Source organism: Benincasa hispida, unplaced genomic scaffold (genome assembly GCF_027475165.1).
Source record: "Benincasa hispida cultivar pf3 unplaced genomic scaffold, pf3_genome.v1.1 HicScf539, whole genome shotgun sequence".
NCBI classification, from domain to species: domain Eukaryota; kingdom Viridiplantae; phylum Streptophyta; class Magnoliopsida; order Cucurbitales; family Cucurbitaceae; genus Benincasa; species Benincasa hispida.
This window is the reverse complement of record NW_028326645.1, coordinates 11,009-29,714: the sequence shown is the minus strand read 5'-3', so window position 1 is coordinate 29,714 and position 18,706 is coordinate 11,009. Positions and strand designations below refer to the sequence as shown.

General features: G+C 32.4%; 2 protein-coding genes and 1 long non-coding RNA gene across 4 annotated transcripts; 2 read left to right on the top strand and 1 right to left on the bottom strand.

The window, feature by feature from the left end:
- Positions 1-19: 19 nt before the first annotated feature.
- Positions 20-4,676, bottom strand: LOC120088500 (uncharacterized). 2 transcript variants are annotated; one of them, XR_016527150.1, is made up of 3 exons: positions 4,088-4,674; positions 640-706; positions 20-364 (listed from the first exon to the last, which is right to left on the bottom strand). It is a non-coding gene; the product is annotated as an uncharacterized LOC120088500 (long non-coding RNA). The 2 variants fall into 2 exon arrangements; XR_016527149.1 differs by lacking the exon at positions 640-706 and having other exon boundaries at positions 4,088-4,676.
- A 7,834-nt stretch (positions 4,677-12,510) lies between these two features.
- On the top strand, positions 12,511-13,091 carry LOC150030131 (uncharacterized). Its single transcript, XM_090310035.1, has 2 exons — positions 12,511-12,830; positions 12,875-13,091. The coding sequence occupies exons 1-2, from the start codon at positions 12,511-12,513 to the stop codon at positions 13,089-13,091; spliced, it is 537 nt and encodes a 178-aa protein (XP_090166161.1).
- Positions 13,092-15,639: 2,548 nt separating this feature from the next.
- LOC120088743 (transcription factor MYB10-like) lies at positions 15,640-17,011 on the top strand. Its single transcript, XM_039046177.2, has 3 exons — positions 15,640-15,894; positions 16,021-16,150; positions 16,233-17,011. Exons 1-3 carry the CDS (start codon positions 15,762-15,764, stop codon positions 16,687-16,689), a joined length of 720 nt encoding a protein of 239 aa, XP_038902105.1. The 5' UTR covers positions 15,640-15,761; the 3' UTR covers positions 16,690-17,011.
- Positions 17,012-18,706: the final 1,695 nt, after the last annotated feature.

Here is an 18,706-nt window from a genome sequence, read left to right as displayed (position 1 = left end):
ACAAAATAAGCAATTCATATATTTGATAATAACTTTTTCGATTTATAGAATGAGTTTATTGTTTACAAACTAAGAGTTTTAGGACAATAAACCCAACATGATTTACATTTGGGCCTATGTTGGTGTTCCTTCTGAGATAAAAGGCCAACAAAAATGGTATCAACGTTGTTGTATCAATAAGAAAGTAAATCTTAGAAGTTCAAGATTCTGTTTCTTACTCGAGATGGCAGTAGCTAAAGTGGAGATTGAAAAGTTCAATGGTAAGGGTGAATTTGCCTTGTGGAAGACAAAATCAGAGGCTTGCTTGGTCAGCAAAAGGCTCTCAAGGCCCATTTGAATCCATCAAAGCTCCCAGAAACGATGACTGCACAAGAAAAGGAAGACATGGATTCAATAGCTTATGGAACACTCATTTTGAATCTGAGTGACAGTGTCCTGAGGCAAATTATTGAAGAACATACAACATATAGAATCTAGATAAAACTTGATGAATTATATGTTAAGAAAGACCTCCCTAATAAAATGTATCTAAGGGAAAAGTTTTTTTTATCTTGAAGATGGATCCTTCCAAGCCTTTGTCAGACAATTTAGATGAATACGAGAAACTTGTTACAGAATTTAAAAGTCTTGAGGAAAAACCTGGTGAAGAGAATGAAGCGTTTGTACTTCTTAACTCCCTACCTGAAGCTTATAGAGAAGTCATGCACTGAAATATGGCAGAGATTTTGTCACAACTGATACTATTATTTTAGCCCTTAAAACCAGATAAATGGAAATACAATCCTCAAAAAGGGAGCAATCCAGTGGAGAAGGTTTGTTTGTTAAAAATAAACCTTAGTCTAACCAATGAAAAAATGGAAAACAACAACAAAATAAAGATAAGAAAGCTAAACAGAAATTGAGATGCAAGTCCTGCAAGAATAAAGGTCATATAATTCAAGACTACTTCATTTTAAAAAGAAAGAACCAAAAAAAAAAAAGAATGATGCCAAAGGTAAATAGCTTGAAGCATCTATTATTTCAGGTTATTTCATCTACTTTGATGCCTTTGCTTCTACTCAAGACTAAGCTAATTTGGTGAATCCTTTGGGAAAACATGACTGGGTGCTTGACTCCGGATGCACCTACTACATGACACCTTTCAAGCCTTGGTTCAACACTTATAGAGGAGTCAGTGGAGAGTCAGTGTACATAGGAAACAATAAGGCTTTCCAAATCATTGGGATTAGATCCGTTTCACTAAGACTAAAAAATGTAACTGTGGTACTCCTTAGAAATGTGAGGCATGTTCCAAATCTTAAAATGAATATAATTTCCCTGGTATGCTTGACTCCCTAGGCCATGAATACAGGGGTAAAGGTGACTGTTTAGAAGTCTTGAAGGACTTTAAGGTAGGATTACTGGGAGAAAAGATCAATGATCTATTCATTGTTAGAGGAGTGGAATTGTTAAATGAAGCCAATGCAGTAATTACTTCTGAATTGATAGAGGCAGACTTATGACACAAGAGGTTGTCTCATATAAGATCTAAAGGCCTTGAAGCCCTATCTAAACAAGGAATTTTACCTAAAGAGATCAATAGCAAGCTATCATCCAATGAGCATTGTGTGTTGGGAAAAGCAAAGAGACATTCCTTCATCAAAGCCCAACATATAACTAAGGGTATCCTAGACTATATCCACTCAAATTTATGGGGGCTAACTTCAACTACAAGCCTAAGTGGCTCAAGGTACATTTCGTCTTTCACTGATGATTTTTCAAGGAAAAGCTGGTTGTATTTTCTTAAAACTAAGGACTAAGTTTTTGGAAAATTTAAAGAATGGAAACTAATGATAGAAAATCAGACAGCAAAAGAAATAAAATATCTTAGAACTGAAAATGGCTTGAAGTTTCGTGGAGAGGATTTCAACTCTTTTTGCAGAGAACATGGCATTACAAGGCACAAGATAAGGAGACACACTCTCCAACGGAATGGGGTAGCTGAAAGACTAAACAGGACTATCATAGAGAGAGTTAAGTGCCTTTTGTTAGATGCGATCCTTGAAGAGAAGTTCTGAGTTGAAACAACTGCCTATTCATTGTATACTCTGAATAGAAGTCCTCACACCTCCCTTGATTTCCCAACACTTAAAGAAAAATGGTCCAAACACCCTCTAGTCTAAATGACCTCAGGGTGTTTGGTTATGTTGGGTATGCACATCAAAGTTAGGGGAAACTCAAGGCTAGAGCCATTAAGTACGTGTTTATTAGTTTGTTGAAGGAGTGAAGGGTTTTAAACTTTGGCACCCTACTGAGAAGAAGTTTATAATCAGTAGGGATGTGACATTTAGAGAAAGTGAAAAGTTTATGCAAAAGGGGGAGAGTTCAAAGGAAGAGACAACAACCTATATGACTAGATTTAAGGTGGAGAATGCCAGAAACACCCCTACTTCAGAAGATCCTATCAATGATATAGAAGAGACAAAGGGCACATCAAATAACATGTTGAAAGTGTTGAGAGTCAACCTAATCTGAGTCAATATTCCCTTGCAAGGGACAAACAGAGAAGAAATATTATTCCTCCAACCGGATATGCTAACACAAACTATATAAATCTTGTGTTGAATGACATTGTAGCTCCAAATGATCGAGAACCAACTACTTTTGAAGAGGTTGTGAGTGGCTAAGAGGTCAGGAAATGGATTGAGGTTATGAATGAGGAAATTGAATCTATAAAGGTCAAACACTTGGACCCTAGCTCCTCTATCTAAAGGATGCAAACCAATTGCCTTTAAGTGGATCTTTAAGCTAAAGAAGGGTATCTCTAAAGATAAAAAACCTAGATACAAGGAAAGACTTGTTGCTAATGGTTTCACACAGAGACAGGGGATTGACTACACAAAAATATTATCCCTTGTTGTAAAGCACACTACCATTAGACTTCTCTTATCACCAATGGTGGAAAATGACTTGAAATTGGATCAACTAGATATGAAAACTACATTCCTACATGGTCATCTAGAATAGAATTCATATGCAGCAGCCTCAAGGTTATGAAGTAAAAAGGAAACAAGACTTGTACTGCCTATCGAAAAAGTCAATTTATGACCTTAAGCAGTCACCAAGATGTTGGTACATAAGATTTAATGACTATATAACCAACTTGGGTTTCCAAAGAAGCTCTCATAACATGTGTGCTTTTGTTAACTCCACTACCTATAAAGGAAAGGTATACTTAATCTTGTATGTGATGATATGCTCATTGCAGGAAGCTCTAAGACAGATCTAATTCATGTGAAAAGCCTTCTAAGTAAAGAGTTTGACATGAAGGACTTGGGGGAATCAAGGACGATACTAGGGATTGACATTACTAGAGATTGGTTAATCTATCCTAAACATCAATTAAACATCCTATTGTGAGATGCTAATCAAAAGGTTCAACCTAAATGAAAAAAGACCTGTTAATATGCCTATAGCTCAACATTTCAAGCTTTCATAAGCTAATTCCCCTAATGACAGTGACCTAGAACACAAGAAGTAGATGGAGAAATTTTTGATATAGTCAAGTTGTGGGTAGCTTGATGTACTTAATGGTCTCAAGAAGACCTTACTTATCCTATGCAGCTAGCTTTGTGAGCAGATATATGTTTAACCTTGGAAGAAGGCACTGAGAGGCCATCAAATGGATACTAAGGTATCTCATATGCTCAAAGAATGCTAAGATATCCTATCAGACACCAGCTGAATCAGATTTAGACCTATTTGGCTATGTTGACTCAGACTTTGATGGGGATAATGACAAAAGGAAGTCTCTATCTGGGTACATATTCCTAGTAGAGGGAATCTAATTAGTTATAAAGATACCCTACAATATGTAGTAGCTTTATAAAAAACAGAGGCAGAATACATCACATTAATAGAGGCTTAAAGAACTAGTGAATGATCTCGGATTTCGAGCAGTAGTTAGTATCCACCATGATAATTAGAGTACCATTCACCTCTCCAAAAAACCACAATATCATAGTAGAACCAAGCATGTTGATGTAAAATATCACTTCATACGAGATAAAATTGAGAATGGAGAGATAAAGATATTAAAAGTTGATACCTTTGAGAATCCAGCCGACATGCTCACCAAGCCAGTGTCGAAGCTTAAACTCCACAAGTACTTCGAGCTTATAGGCTTCTATTTACCTGAAAAAGGATGAAGTCAGTAAGAATCGGAAGATACTTGAAGAAATCATAGTGTTGGATTTAGGTTGGAGATTTGAAGATCTAAATCCAACGACTCTTTATTTTTTTATATCAGTTTTATGTTATTCCTGACTAATTTAAACTGATCTCCCTTAGCTATAAAAGAGAGCTCTCAGTAATTTTTTTTTTTTTAAATAGAGAGGCTAAAACAGAAACCATATACTGTACTCATCTGTGATTTTTCTTCAAAAAATTTTCTTCCTGCGGATGTAGGCTTTGTGTGGTCGAACCAAGTTAATCTCCTTTTGTATATTCTTCTCCCTCTCCATCATCATCTACTTATCTCCTTTCCTCTTGCTCGTTTTTCCCTTCCATGCAACAAAAAGACAACCAGTAGAGAGAGTTTTTCTTACAGAGTTATTTCATTCTCTGTGAGTTAGTGTAAGAGGAAAATGTGAGAATGTTTACCATTTAAGCGAGAACAAGCAGATGAATATCTCTGCATGCCATCTCGTCCACTCACGTATAAAAGGTTCAACTTCTCGTCGTGGTTGCTTCTCAACCTTTCTTTCCATCCACTGAAAGCAATGCTCAGGCCAAGGCTTACTAAGTGGGCTTCTTTCACAGTTTTTTGAATGTGTGATTCACATTTGGGACTGTGTTGGTGATCCTCTTGAGATCAAAGCCCAACAATATATATAGACACACCCAAAACATATATATAAAGTGACACTAGTTTGTACTGAAAGGAAAAGTGACCTTGGACAAGGTATAAAATATCAATAACTCAATACTACAAAATTTGTTGAAGTCTCAAGTTTAAGAAAAATCGAGGAAGAAAAAATAATAAATTTCCATACTAATTGATTATGAAAAATATGAAAGAAAAAAATATAAAAAATATTTAGAGAAAGTCTTAATTTAGAATCCAAAACTTTGGAGGTTATACCAATTTAATCTTTAAACTAATATTTGTATCCATTCAAACCATGAACTTTTATAAATGTATCAATTAACACACTTCTCCAAACTTAGTTTGAAAAATATTGTGTGAAATATATTTTTATTTCAATCAACCTTCTAAATTATTTTAGGGTTGGTTGTACAAATAACAATCAGACTCAAAATAATAATAAAAATAAGTAGCATAAGAATAAATATATTAGGGATATGACCCAAAATTAGCACCAGATATCATTGATAGTAATTATTAGTGATAACCATATTGGTAAATTACTAAAGAGTCCACATGTAACCCATCATTTCACACTTCTTGTTATGGTTTTCTTAAAATGAAATCTATCATTGATAGCAGCTATCAATGAGAAGTCTATAAGTGACTATCACTGATGTTTACCTAAGTCATATCACCAATATCATTAATATTATTCATTTAATTGTTATATACCTAATTCATATCACTAATAGCTTCTATTAGTGAATATCACTAATAGCCTCTATCAGTTACTACCACCGATAACTTTTTGCAATGGTTATCAATGATAGACTTTCATAAAATGGAATTAACTTTTTATATAATTGATATCATCGATATATGGATATCACCCAAGTTCTATCACTAGTATCACTGACATCACTTATATCTTGATTATCGGTGATAGCTTCCATCAGTGATAACATGCAATCAGAGATAACTTCTATCATTCATTTTTACCATCAAATAGCGTGTCGTCATTGATGACTTCTATCACTAATAATATGTTATTAGTGATACCTTCGAGGCATCCTAGTTACACTTTAGTTCAAGATTCAACTTTATTAATTAATTAAATTCACTAAATTGGCTATCAATAATAGATTTTAATAAGTGGCTATTAACTGTGAAAGAAAATTATCAAAGATTAAGCTATTAATGATAGAAAATATTAGTGACTATCACTGATAAACTTTCATTAGCGACGACTATCAATTTTGAAAGATTAACACTCAAAGCAATGAATGACTATTATTGAGAAACTTTTATCATGATTATCAATAATAGAATTTTATGAATAATAAACTTCTAGCACTGATATCTACCTATGTTGATATCATTAATACATGATTATGACTGATATATATCTAAGTTCTATCACTCATGTCATTAATAATTGATATTTTCAATACACAAATACACAAATATTTCAATTTGTTCCTTTTATTTTAAGCTATTTATGTCATTTTTCAAAGTTTAATACAATAAACTTCATATTCCTAAAGTCCTATAAAAGAAAAAAAAAAAACTATTGGTCTGTTTGATAACGTTCTCATTTCTCATTGTTTGAAAAATAAACTTGTTTAATAACTACAATCGTTTCTTATTTCAAACTTTTATGAAATGCTTATGAAAATAATGGTGCAAATTTGAGGACTAAAATTAGTAGTTTCTTTCAAATCCGTTTTCATTTGCTATTTATATTTAACATTTTGTTATAATATTCAAACTTGATGATGGCTTGTTGGTATTAAGTCACTTATGAATTAGGTAGTTTCAAGTCTTAGGTTCAAAACATTTTTTAAATAAAAAATAAAAATAAAATAAAATTACCAGAGAAAGGAAAGAAAATAAAAAGACATAAAAAATCGGAGAAATGGAAGAAAGGAAAGAAAATAAAAAACAAAAAAATTGGAGAAAGGAAAAAAAAAATTAGAAAAAGGAAAGAAAATAAGAAAAATGGGAGAAAAAGAAAGAAAATTTAAAAAAGGAAGAAAGCAAAGAAAAACAAGTTGACTGGTCAACATTTCCATATTTGCAAATATTTTAAAATTGTTTTCCTTATATCCATTATTTCAAGGTAATCCATTTTGATCATTTATTAACATTACATTTGAAATCATTCATGCATTCAATTCTTACACTTATGAGGTCGGTAGATTTCTTGAAGTATTTGATGAATAAAATAGATGATTATTAGAATTGATGCATGCGTACAATTTTCACAAAACCTTAATTGAGAGTCTAAGGCCTCGTTTGGTAACCATTTAATTTTTTTTTTTTTTAAAATTAAGGCTATAGATACTATTTCAACATCCAAATTTCTTTCGTTACTATCTACTTTTTATCAATGGTTTAAAAAATCAAGTGAAAATTTGAAATCTAAAGAAGTAGCTTTTAAAAGGTTGTTTTTATTTCTATTATTTGGCTAAGAATTCAACTTGTTACGTAATCGACAATTAAATAATACAAAAAACGTAAAAAAAAAAATCAATACACAGATATAAATGGTTCATTAACGGTGTATTAGCTATGTCCACGAAGGAGAGGAAGAACAGTATTATTAGAGAGAATGTTTTCTTAATTCACCAGACGACGTCTTTAGGGTTAGAGAGTTTATATAGCATATTACTCTAAACCCTAAGGTCATAATTATAAATAACTACAAAAAAATAAATATGCTAAATACAAATTTTGAATAGGTTGAAACTGTTGGATGTTCGAAGCGCCAACAAACAAATTCAAAGCATTCCAATAATGTTTTTGAAACTGTGTTTGTGAATGTTGAAAGAAATGTTCCTCTTGTACCCATGCAATCTAACTTAGATACTCATGGATATTAAAAAAAACGAAATGGTTACCAAATAGAACCTAAATTAATTCAGGAATGAAAGTATTGGAAAAGCAACAAAGTATTAGATTGGCTAGATTAACAGGATGACCATGGGTAATAAGGACAACTATCTCCAATGGTATGTAACATTTTTGGTGAAATGAAAAGCAAAACCATGATGGTTATACTTGAAATGGACAATGAACAATGTCATAAACCATGGTGAAGATAGTTTAGATGGGTGTTGTCCCACCAAAAAGTTTAGACGTTAAATTGATAAAAGTATAAGTTTGATATGATGTTTATTTAAACAAATAATTTGGAAATATTAAAATTAATAGATGAACCCTTTAGACTTTTTGAACTAAAAGTAAATAATTAGTTATTATTAAAACTGTATCCACATTAGTAATATTTGATGCATGCAAGTATCGCGGTTTCACTCTTTATGTTGATGTTAGTAATGGATAGGGAGAACATAGACATGTTGTTTAGTTAATTTTTAACACCACACATTATGAAAAAGATAATAGAAAAATAAATTTGTGGTTTGGGGAGCTAGAATAGGACGTTTGAAGTATGAAAAGCCCAAGAAAGGTCAAACTCGGTCATTGGAGATTGACCACATGAAGGCAACCTTCTTGGAAAATTTCATGTCATCAATAGAACGAAACCACACCATTGAAAAGTATTTGTTATATTTCACATTGCAGCTTTTTAATTTTGTGGCTTAGAGTGTTTACTTTCCATTATTTTTCTCAAATATTAGTTAAAAGCTACAGATATTGTGTCCCTGTTGATTAACAAGATCAGGACTTGATGGTGTTTCAATTTCCCTATGCCATGTAGAGTATCCTAACAGCACATGTTCAGTTTGTTTTGTAAATCGTTGCGACAAAAAATTAACAACCAATAACATTAAATATAGGTCCCCTACTTGTACTATATGGTGAGTGCAACATTCATCATTTCACACCGTGGTGCCCTATGTTCTTGATAATGAAATGCAAAAAATCTTGGGAGATAAGTTTAGGGTTAAAAGATAAAACATCAAATTTAGGTTCTATTTAATGATGATATGATTAGATATATGGTTGGATTCACTATCTATTTCTTAGAATCGGTTTCAAAATATATGCATGTGTTTGAAAACTAATGTCTCGTTTGATATTGATATGATTTTTTGTTTTTGAAAATCAAATATTCAATCTATTGGTTTTTTGTATGGTTTGTTGTCTACGTTTTATGAGTGTTGTCAAAATCAAAGGAAAATTTTGAAAATTAAGTCCTCGTTTCGTAACAATTTCGTGATTTATTTTTTAGTTTTGAAGATAATGCATATATTCTCTCATTTTTTTAACTATGGTTTGCATCTTCTTAAAATATAAGAGTTTATTTTTTAACCAAAATAAACAAAAGTAAGTTTTTAAAAGATATTTTTTTTTTTTCAGTTTTCAAATTTTTCGCTTGATTTTTATAGATATTGGTAGAAAGTAGATAATAAAACAAGAAATCTAGAGGTAGAAGGGGTGTTTGTAAGCTTAATTTTCAAAAACTAAAGTTCCGTTTGGTAACCATTTGATTTTTTGTTTTTGAAAATTAAGTCTGCAAACATTACTTCCACCTTCAAATTTCTTATCTACTTTTACTAGTGGTTTAAAAAACAAAGTCAAAATTTGAAAACTAAAGAAAGTAGGTTTTCAAAACTTGTTTTTGTTTTTGGAATTTGGCTAAGAATTCAACCATTGTACTTAAGAAAGAAACAAATCATTTTAAGAAATGGGGAGGGAATAAGGTTAATTTCCAAAAACAAAAAATAAAAACCGAAATGATTACCAAACGGAGCGTAAAAAACAAAAACAAAATGATAACTAAACGGTCCTTAAAAATAGTTTTAAACAATTTATTTTGTTTTTGAACATAACTAAGAATTCAAATGCTTACATAAAAAAATATAAAAATCATGAGCGGAAAATTGTGAGAAAATAAACCTAATTTTAAAAAATAAAAAGTAAAATGTAAAAAATTACCCAATGAAACCTAAATGGCTATAAAATTAAAAATAGTTGACAATAATTCTAGTGTGTTATCAAGTAATATGAGCAAATAAATGTTACAAAAAATAGGTACAGAAGAAACAGAAAACTGTAAGATGCCCATTGGACCCACCTTTTGTTTTGTGTGGTTGAAGTTTGAAGGAAAATTGTTGAACGAATCTCATTGGTTCTCGCCATCTTCCATCAAATCTTGGATAGATCTTTTTATTATCCCTTTCTAAATTTTACCCTTTTGCATATTACATTACATGTCTAAAGAGGGATGACAACGGGATCGGGACTGTGCAACGATGTACTCTCCATCTCTATCTCTATGGAGATTTTTAATCCAATCGTCCTTGCCCCATTCTCTGTTTTAGGAAGTTGTGGTGAAAAAATCTCTGTTCGGAGATTCAGACTTCCGTGGAAAAAATCTCACTTTTTATTTTATTATTTAAAACGAACTAAATTTAATATTTATATTGAAATTGTAAATTTTATATTGAAAATTACTGTTTCAGTAATATATTATTATTATTATTATTATTAGATATTATCGCCATCTTCCATCAAATCTTGGATAAATCTTTTTATTATCTCTTTGTAAAATTTACTCCTTTTGCATATTACATTACATTGCTGAAGACCTTCATTTTTGGCCTGTATATCAGTGTCAATACCACAAATAAATACCCAAATTAAGGGTCAATTTGGGAATATTTTGAAAATTTTGTGTAACAAAACATGCTTTTTATCCAATCATAAAACGAATTTATGGTTTTATTTTAATATATTTAATTTGTTGAATATGATAAATTATTTTAAATGATAAAACTTTTGACAATATTTATCAATAATAGTAAAATATCACCATTTATCTGTGATAAACGGTAAAATTTTACTATATTTATAAATATTCTGATTTATTTTTTTTTCTATATCTAATAGCAGTCCAATGATTAAATCATATATAAGAGTTGTTCACAATGTGACAAAAATGATCGTAATAATCTCAAAGCCCCCTATTGAGGAGGTGATAGATAAGGGTGTAAACAATTGAAAAACCCTAACTTCAGTTTTTTTTTTTTTTTTTTTTTTTAAATGTATTGGTTTTTATTATCACAATTAAAGGAATCGAAATTTTGATTCATAGTTAAATAGGGTTTTTTTTTTTTTTTACTATATATATATTTTTTATTATAAGTCCGTTCCATACACATTTTAAGACTGTGTTTAATAGAATATTTTTAAACTTTTAATGAATATAGGATTCTTATATAATAACTTCTAAGAAATATAGGATCTTTTATAATATGTGTTTTACAGTTTTAATTAATTTATGCTAATTTATTAGACGTTTCTGTAAAGTCTAATAACATTGTTAGACACCGCCCTTAAAAAAAAAAAAAAGAAAGAAAGAAAAAAGGAAAGAAAAACGACAAAAACATAAATATTTAAAGACACATATTAAGATTTTATATCGACCAGAAGTTCTTAGACCTAGATTAGATATTGCATTGAAAGTTCATGAGCTTTAATGTTGAAGATCCACGTTAGAAAAATCAATAGACTTCACAATATTTATAAAATAAATTTGTTTTGAGATGAAGACTTGTGTATCTCTAAATAGGTATAAGAATCCAAGAAACCTAAATTAGCTATGAGTTAAAAAAAATATATATATAAAAATTAAGATCTGATCAAATAATCATGAACTTAAAGAGGCACCATATTGAAGAGTAATATTTTGAGATCAAGGGATATCATAATGTTAAAATTAAAAGATCTATTATAGAAACTTTCAAAGTTTATAAACCAAACATATTTAACATTAATTTTAAAAATTAATTGCGCACATTAGGGGATTTTTTGTATAGATGACCTCATCTGAGAGGTCCAAATGAAAAATGGTCACCTGTAGAGAAAGTAATGGAAAGTGGCATTTTGCTTACGTCATAAACATGTGATTTTACCAATTCGTCCTTGAGATGCACCCTGCGCACCTGCCAATACGAATTTACTTGATCCTTGATGGCTCGTTACTCGTTACCCGATTACTTGTCACATGTTCTTCAATACACAGTCACTCAATACCCAGCTTTATGGTCACTCGATACGGCTGCAATCGTCACATGTATACTTGATCATATCCACATTATACTCGATACTCAATTACTTTATACTTGATTTATTTGAATTCTTAACTCATTTCAAGGCATTTGAAGTACAATATTTCACCACTTCCGATAAGCTCGGACTATTCTCTCTGTTCGTTTGATTGCATATCCATCGACGAAAACACCTCTACAGTCGAAACTCAACTATCTCTACATGAGATAAAATTCTTCTCCTTGTTTGCATTTTGACATCATTCACTTGAAACTTGACTATCTCTGCATCAATTTCCTCGATACGCGCTTGCATGTTACTGGATACTAAATCGACATGGTTTTCTTTTTTGTTTTCATATCTTGCATGTTTGGCTGGACTTTGAATTTGTTTCATTTCTATTTTCATATTTTTATTATTTCAGACCGTCTAGAATTTAGGGTTTGAGTTGAATAATGCATGAAGGTGGAAAATCAAACCGAATGCTCGATAATTGACCATTTAGTCACTTGTAATGTAGCGAGTAAGGGAGACCATGTAGCATGTATCAAGTATCGAGAAATTGAGTATCTTGTATTGTGCATCGTGTATCGAGTATTGAACAAAATTATTATTTACCCCTGTTTTTTGTTGTTCTATGCAGTATGGCTAGAAAATTCAAGATTCCTCCCCAGGATTGTTTCCCAGGCCAAGCGACCAGCCTATCCTCTCACATTGGGTCGTCTAACAAGATACTAAAAGAGAAGCTTACTCCCACCCAGCTTGCCCTCTTCAGAAAGACGGTATTTGAACGATTCGTGGACATAAACATTATCTTCAATAGTCCATTGGTTCATTACATTCCATTGAGGGAGGTTGAAGATGATAGGAAGGATGCAATGATATTCGATTTGAATGGTACAATTGTAACATTCACTAAAGAAGAGTTCCTATTGGTGACGGGATTGTGGTGGCACCTAATCCAGTAGTTGTGAGGAGGGTTAAAGTAACTGGATTACTACGTAATAGGTACTTGAAGAATAATTTTGTGGGGAACATTCATATTGGTACTTTAGAGACAGTGTACAAGGAGGTGGAGTTTGAGAATGACATGGATGCTGTGAAGGTGACATTGGTCCATTACAATGAATTGGGTATGATGGGAAGGGAGAAGACAAGGGCCAATGTGGACAAAACCTTATTAATTGATGTGGAGGATATAGATTACTTCAATTCCATGGATTGAGGAAATGTGTTAGGGGAGACGACGTTACTTGGACTACAAAGAGGATTGAGTGGTAAAGGCTGAGAACTACAAAAAAAGGTCCAAGTACAATAAGAATAGGGTTTTCTTATGCATTTAAGGTAATATCCATTTATTGGCCATATGAGATCTACTCGTTATATTATCAAAGTCACTTACTACTTACTACTTGTCTTATAATCGTTTATGAATTATGGTATGTGTAGGCATACGAGATCATTTCACGGTTTTCGAAAAAGTTGCAATCCGACTGAATAGACATGTCGTACCTTGATTCCTGAAGTGGGAGTGTACATACTCATTGCCAACCAAAATAATAGTGCGATAAGTGTTTGAATCCATCGAGGTTAGTGTACTACATCACAATTTATTTGGATTTAAGGTGAATGTTACATATAACTAACAAATTGTTCGTTGTTTTATACAGACATGGATCACACCTACACCATTTATCATGTCCAATAGGAGAGGTGGTATAGGGACATTAGGGTTTATGAATGACCCGAACACATTGATGCTGAGACGACCTCTTTAGAGACCCATAGATTACACCATGATGAGGATGCTTGTAGTCACTCTAGTGACTACAAGAGTCACGAGCATCGGTCCCATGAGCCAGAACTCAATGAGCATTGGTCTCACAAGCTCCCTACCAATGAGCACGAGATTCACCCTTCTTATAATGAGTCTCACGAGCTCCCTACTGACGAGCACATTCCCTTAATTGAGGAGCGAGGGTCGTCTCGGCCGAATACAACCCATTCTGAGCTCATGAGGGGTGTGGGCATTCACACATCACTCCATGACATAGACCATAGAGTGTCTATGATGGAGCATAAATTGGACGATTTACAGTTAGACTTGAAAGATGTGAAGTTGGACTTGAGTATCCTTCAGGTTGGCATACAAACAATCACCAGCCAACTGCGGTCATTATGTCGGATACGTAATATCATCCGATATCCACCAATCCTATAAACAACTATGATTATATAATCAAATCGCCCGTTCTAGCATTACTACTAGATGGTACATTGTTCGGATTTTGACGAGGCACACTCCCAACACAATGGCCAAAATCATTTGACATAATCGGAGTTGGTTGTTCTTCCTTCAAAACAGAAGGAACATTCCATAAAAAGCTAGGTTGGTTATTCTTCATTCAGAACGGAAGGATTACTCTCTAAAACAACCGGGGTTGTCTATTCTTCATTCCTAACATCTTCCTTTTCTATCATCAAATTCTCATTTAGACATGTCACAACATCTTCTAATGTCACATTTGGATGCAATATGTTCGCTATATTAACATCGATGTTGTCATTTTCTAGTGAGACACCTGATGGATAAACATCGCTCATGGACATCACCTCCATACATAGGTTAGTCTAATCTCTTTGGGTAATAAAATGTTTCCATGCGTTGAATTTCTTCGATTTTCTCAAGATTTACAAATACCTGTGGTCTAGTACAGTTGTACTCTGAGAAGAGAAATTTAACATCAGCATCGTCCATTAAGCATACTGGAGGGGAATCAATATCCATCTTATATATCACCCTCATTATAATCTTGAACTCTGTCAAACTAACTTGCATGATATCATATACAAGATTTACCAGCTCATTATACGTCAATGTGCTTGGAACTAACAAACCATTCAAAGGGCCTCCAATATAGCATTCTTATGTGTCGTCCCATATACCACAATAACGTAAGAATATATACTTCTCCATCCTTTAAGAAAAATAATACAAAGAGTGAGTAGTTAGGAAAATAGGTAACTGTTAAATACTCGCTATACTCACTATTCGATACTCAATACTCGTCACTCGATACTCGGTATTCTCAACTTGATGCTTAATGTTTCATAACTCTCTCCCCTCATCCTCGTTCCACCGACAGCTACTTGCATGTATCAGTGCATACTCACAAACTCACACTCACTCGTTCTCTTTGCTAAGTTCGTATATCTTACACATCGTCGGAAAACTAAAAAAACTGAGCAAGAAAAATTTCTTCTCAAATATCACCAATACACCATTTCTAAAATACAACCAATTTACGGGTTCTTTCTTTTGTCATTTTTACAAAACGTTTTACCCAATGTGACAAATTTGCTATTACCTGAAAAAAAAAATTAAAAGGGATTGAGGATGAAGGAAGTTAAATTTAATGATTATTTAAAAACATTTGAAAGCGAGGGAGAACGTGCAACACATATTGAGAGTGACATAAAGGAAGAGTAAGGATTTAGAATAATGTTAGATGAATGTGTTTTGTAATAATGCAACAATAATATGAGCTCTCATTTGTTACGTTTTACACATTTTTAAAAGTTACTTCAGCCTTTATTAGCCCTTCTTTTTAATTTGTGTTCATACCCATATTTCCTCCATTGACATCGCTGAAATGACGTTATCAATTTTGTAAGCGTCTGCTTTGAAGTCATCCCTTCATGGGCCCCTACTTCACGCGCAATATGTCTCAATTCAAATTCCTCAAATTATTTATTTCAATACCTATAAGTTTCTGCGGATTCTATTACCATATTTTTTAAATATTCAAATATATTCTTTACAAATTCTAATGAGAGATATATGAGTTTATAATTATTCCTCCACTTCATACTCTCTCTTGTAAAAGACATAAAAATGGTACGAGCTCCTGTTGTTGATAAGGATGGTGTCAAGAGAGGAGCTTGGAGTTTAGAGGAAGATGGAAAGCTCAGAGCTTACGTTGAGAAATACGGCCCTTGTAAATGGCGGGAGGTTCCCAGGCTTGCAGGTACTTAAACTACCTGCATTCATTCACAGTGTTTGTTTGAAATGACTTGAAAAAGTCATTTCATACACATCTTTAATTTAAATTCTTTCTCGATCTTCTCTGAGGTTTGGTTTTTGACATTTGTAGGGTTGATGAGATGTGGGAAGAGTTGTAGATTGAGATGGTTGAATTATCTTCGCCCGGGTCTTAAGCGAGGGAACTACACAAATGAAGAGAATGATTTAATCTACAAATTGCATCAAAAGCATGGAAATAGGTATGGGAATAAAGTAATATATTATATTATATTATTATGAAAATTAAAAAGGGTAAGTGTATTAATTTGTTTAATCGTGAAGATGGTCAAGGATAGCTGCAAAACTACCCGGAAGAACAGACAATGAGGTAAAGAATCACTGGAATGCTCACTTAAAGAAACAAGTGGAGTCAAAAGCAGAATCATCATCATCAAAACATGAGGGAAAACAAAAGGAATTAAGGTCCCATGTTTATGAAGCAAAAACAGAGGACTTTACGGAGTATTGTTCCACAACATTTGGGATTGTGGAGAGCTCATGTTTGTCCCAACAAACATCTTCATGTGATGACAATTTTGGGACAGAACTAATTTGGGAAGTGGAAGATTATAATATTAATCAGCTGCAGATTGGGTACTACGAAGATTTCTGGACAGAACCATGCGTTTGGGATCACAGTCAAACAAATGTATTCTCAGAAGATTACGGAATTGGAATCTTTTCTCCTCAACAATATGAGACAACCTACGACCATAATTATTGTGATTTGTTCGGCTAGCTTCTTACCATAATTTCATTCCGCTGTTTCTTCCTACTTTACTGGCGTTATCTATGATCATGCATTTCGAAATTGTACATTATTTTCTGTTGTTGTCCATTCCGCCAAAAGTTTTCAAGCATGTTTAGTTAGGTAAAACAGAAAAGCCCAAAATGCTATGGGACACCGTAGTGCATAAATTCCAATTTGGGAAGTTTATTGTCAAAGTGAACAGTTTAACGAAAATTGTATTGTAGTCCTTTGTAAGTTCCAATTGTAATGTCTCTACTTGTTATATACCCAAAAAAAGTCAATAAATTGTTGTACAGTTATACTTAGATAACATTTGATAATCATTATTTGGTTTTTGGTTTTTGAATTTATAAAATTAAGTCTAAAAATTACTTCGTCTTTACGTTTTCTATTACTTTCAAAATTCAAACCAAAATTTTAAAATTAAAAAAGTAATTTTTAAGCATTTATTTTGGTTTTATAGAATTTGGCTAACAATTTAAATATTTACCCAGAAAATATTTAAATTACGATTAAAAAATTGTGAAAAAATAAATATACTTTAAAAAAATAAAGAATTAAATGCTCTATGAAATAAGGTCTTACCCTTTTAAATATTTAATACTCGGTTAACCTAGAAAATTCATTGAATGGAGTTCTTAAATTAGAGAATATATTTGGTGAGACCGCCACATTGTAGGTGGCAATTTCTATCTTTTGGTTATTAGAAAAAATTACCTTATTTTATATCTAGTAGTTATTGGAAGTATGCAAATTTTTTAATCAACATCCATCCTCATATGGTGGTATCTTAGTGTAATTTGTCATTTGGTTCTCTTATTAGGGACGTGACCAAAGTCTTGTTTTAGTTAGATTTTAAGACAACAAAACGAGCACATATCTCTATAACGGTATGATATTATCCACTTTATCTATAAGTCCTTCCAATTTTGTTTATGGTATCACTCAAAATATCTTGTATACTAATGAAGATATTGTCTCATTAATGTGCCTACAGTTTTCTCCATTTGATAACTAAGGTAAATCTTTGATCGCATTTCAATACATTTGTTAGTAACTTTTGAATGCAACATGAATGTGTATCTCTTTAATGGCTGCAAGTCCAATCAAGCAACCTCTCGACGCCGGGCATTGGGCCGAAAGCAACATCCGAACCGGCAAATGTATAGTCTAAAGTTTGCCAAATGCATAGCCTAAAGTTTTACTCTCTTAAATAATAATAAGAAAAATGTATCTTTAAAAAGTTTGTTTCGAAATAAATTTCGATGAAACCTCACATCAAATAAGTTTTCATGAATAGTTATGTAATGAAAAAAACCTATTTACCAAATAATTTTTTTAATTTCTAGTGATTGTTGACTTAAGACTAACAAAAAAAAAAAAAAAAAAAAAGAAAAAAAAAGAAAAACAATTTACCACATAGGTTTATTTTCAGCAGAAGGATACTACTTTCTATTCCATTTATAAAAAGCATTTCATTCTTTTTTATTATTATTTAAATTTATGTTGGCATTTGAATCTCATTCGTGTTGAATGATGTTACAGACCTCTCGTGGACTTGACCTCCGACCTGTTTCTCCTTGGCCTTATCTCAAGTTATTCCAAACTAACCTCCGTGAGAGATCTTCGTATCAGTGTGGTGTCGAACATACCACACTCTAATTCTGAAGTTAGTACAAGAAATGTATAGCTCAGCAAAGCACACAAGAAGTACGGTAATGGCTCTCATTTGGAAATTAACTTATTCTTCCCCCTTTTGGTCGTCAATGAGGCTATTTATAGCCTCTTCTGCTAACACTCGCCTCTGGTTATGTGTAATTCCGATAATGTTAGGTTTTGTTTGCAGTGCTCATCAAGGTTGTGGGGTGTCAGACTAGACACAACTCAAATATTTTTTGATTGATATGTATATCGGCTCTGAAAAATATATGGAAGTACCTACGACATGGTAAATGATGTTATGAATAATATCAAAGCATTCCACGGAACATTTACCAATAATAAA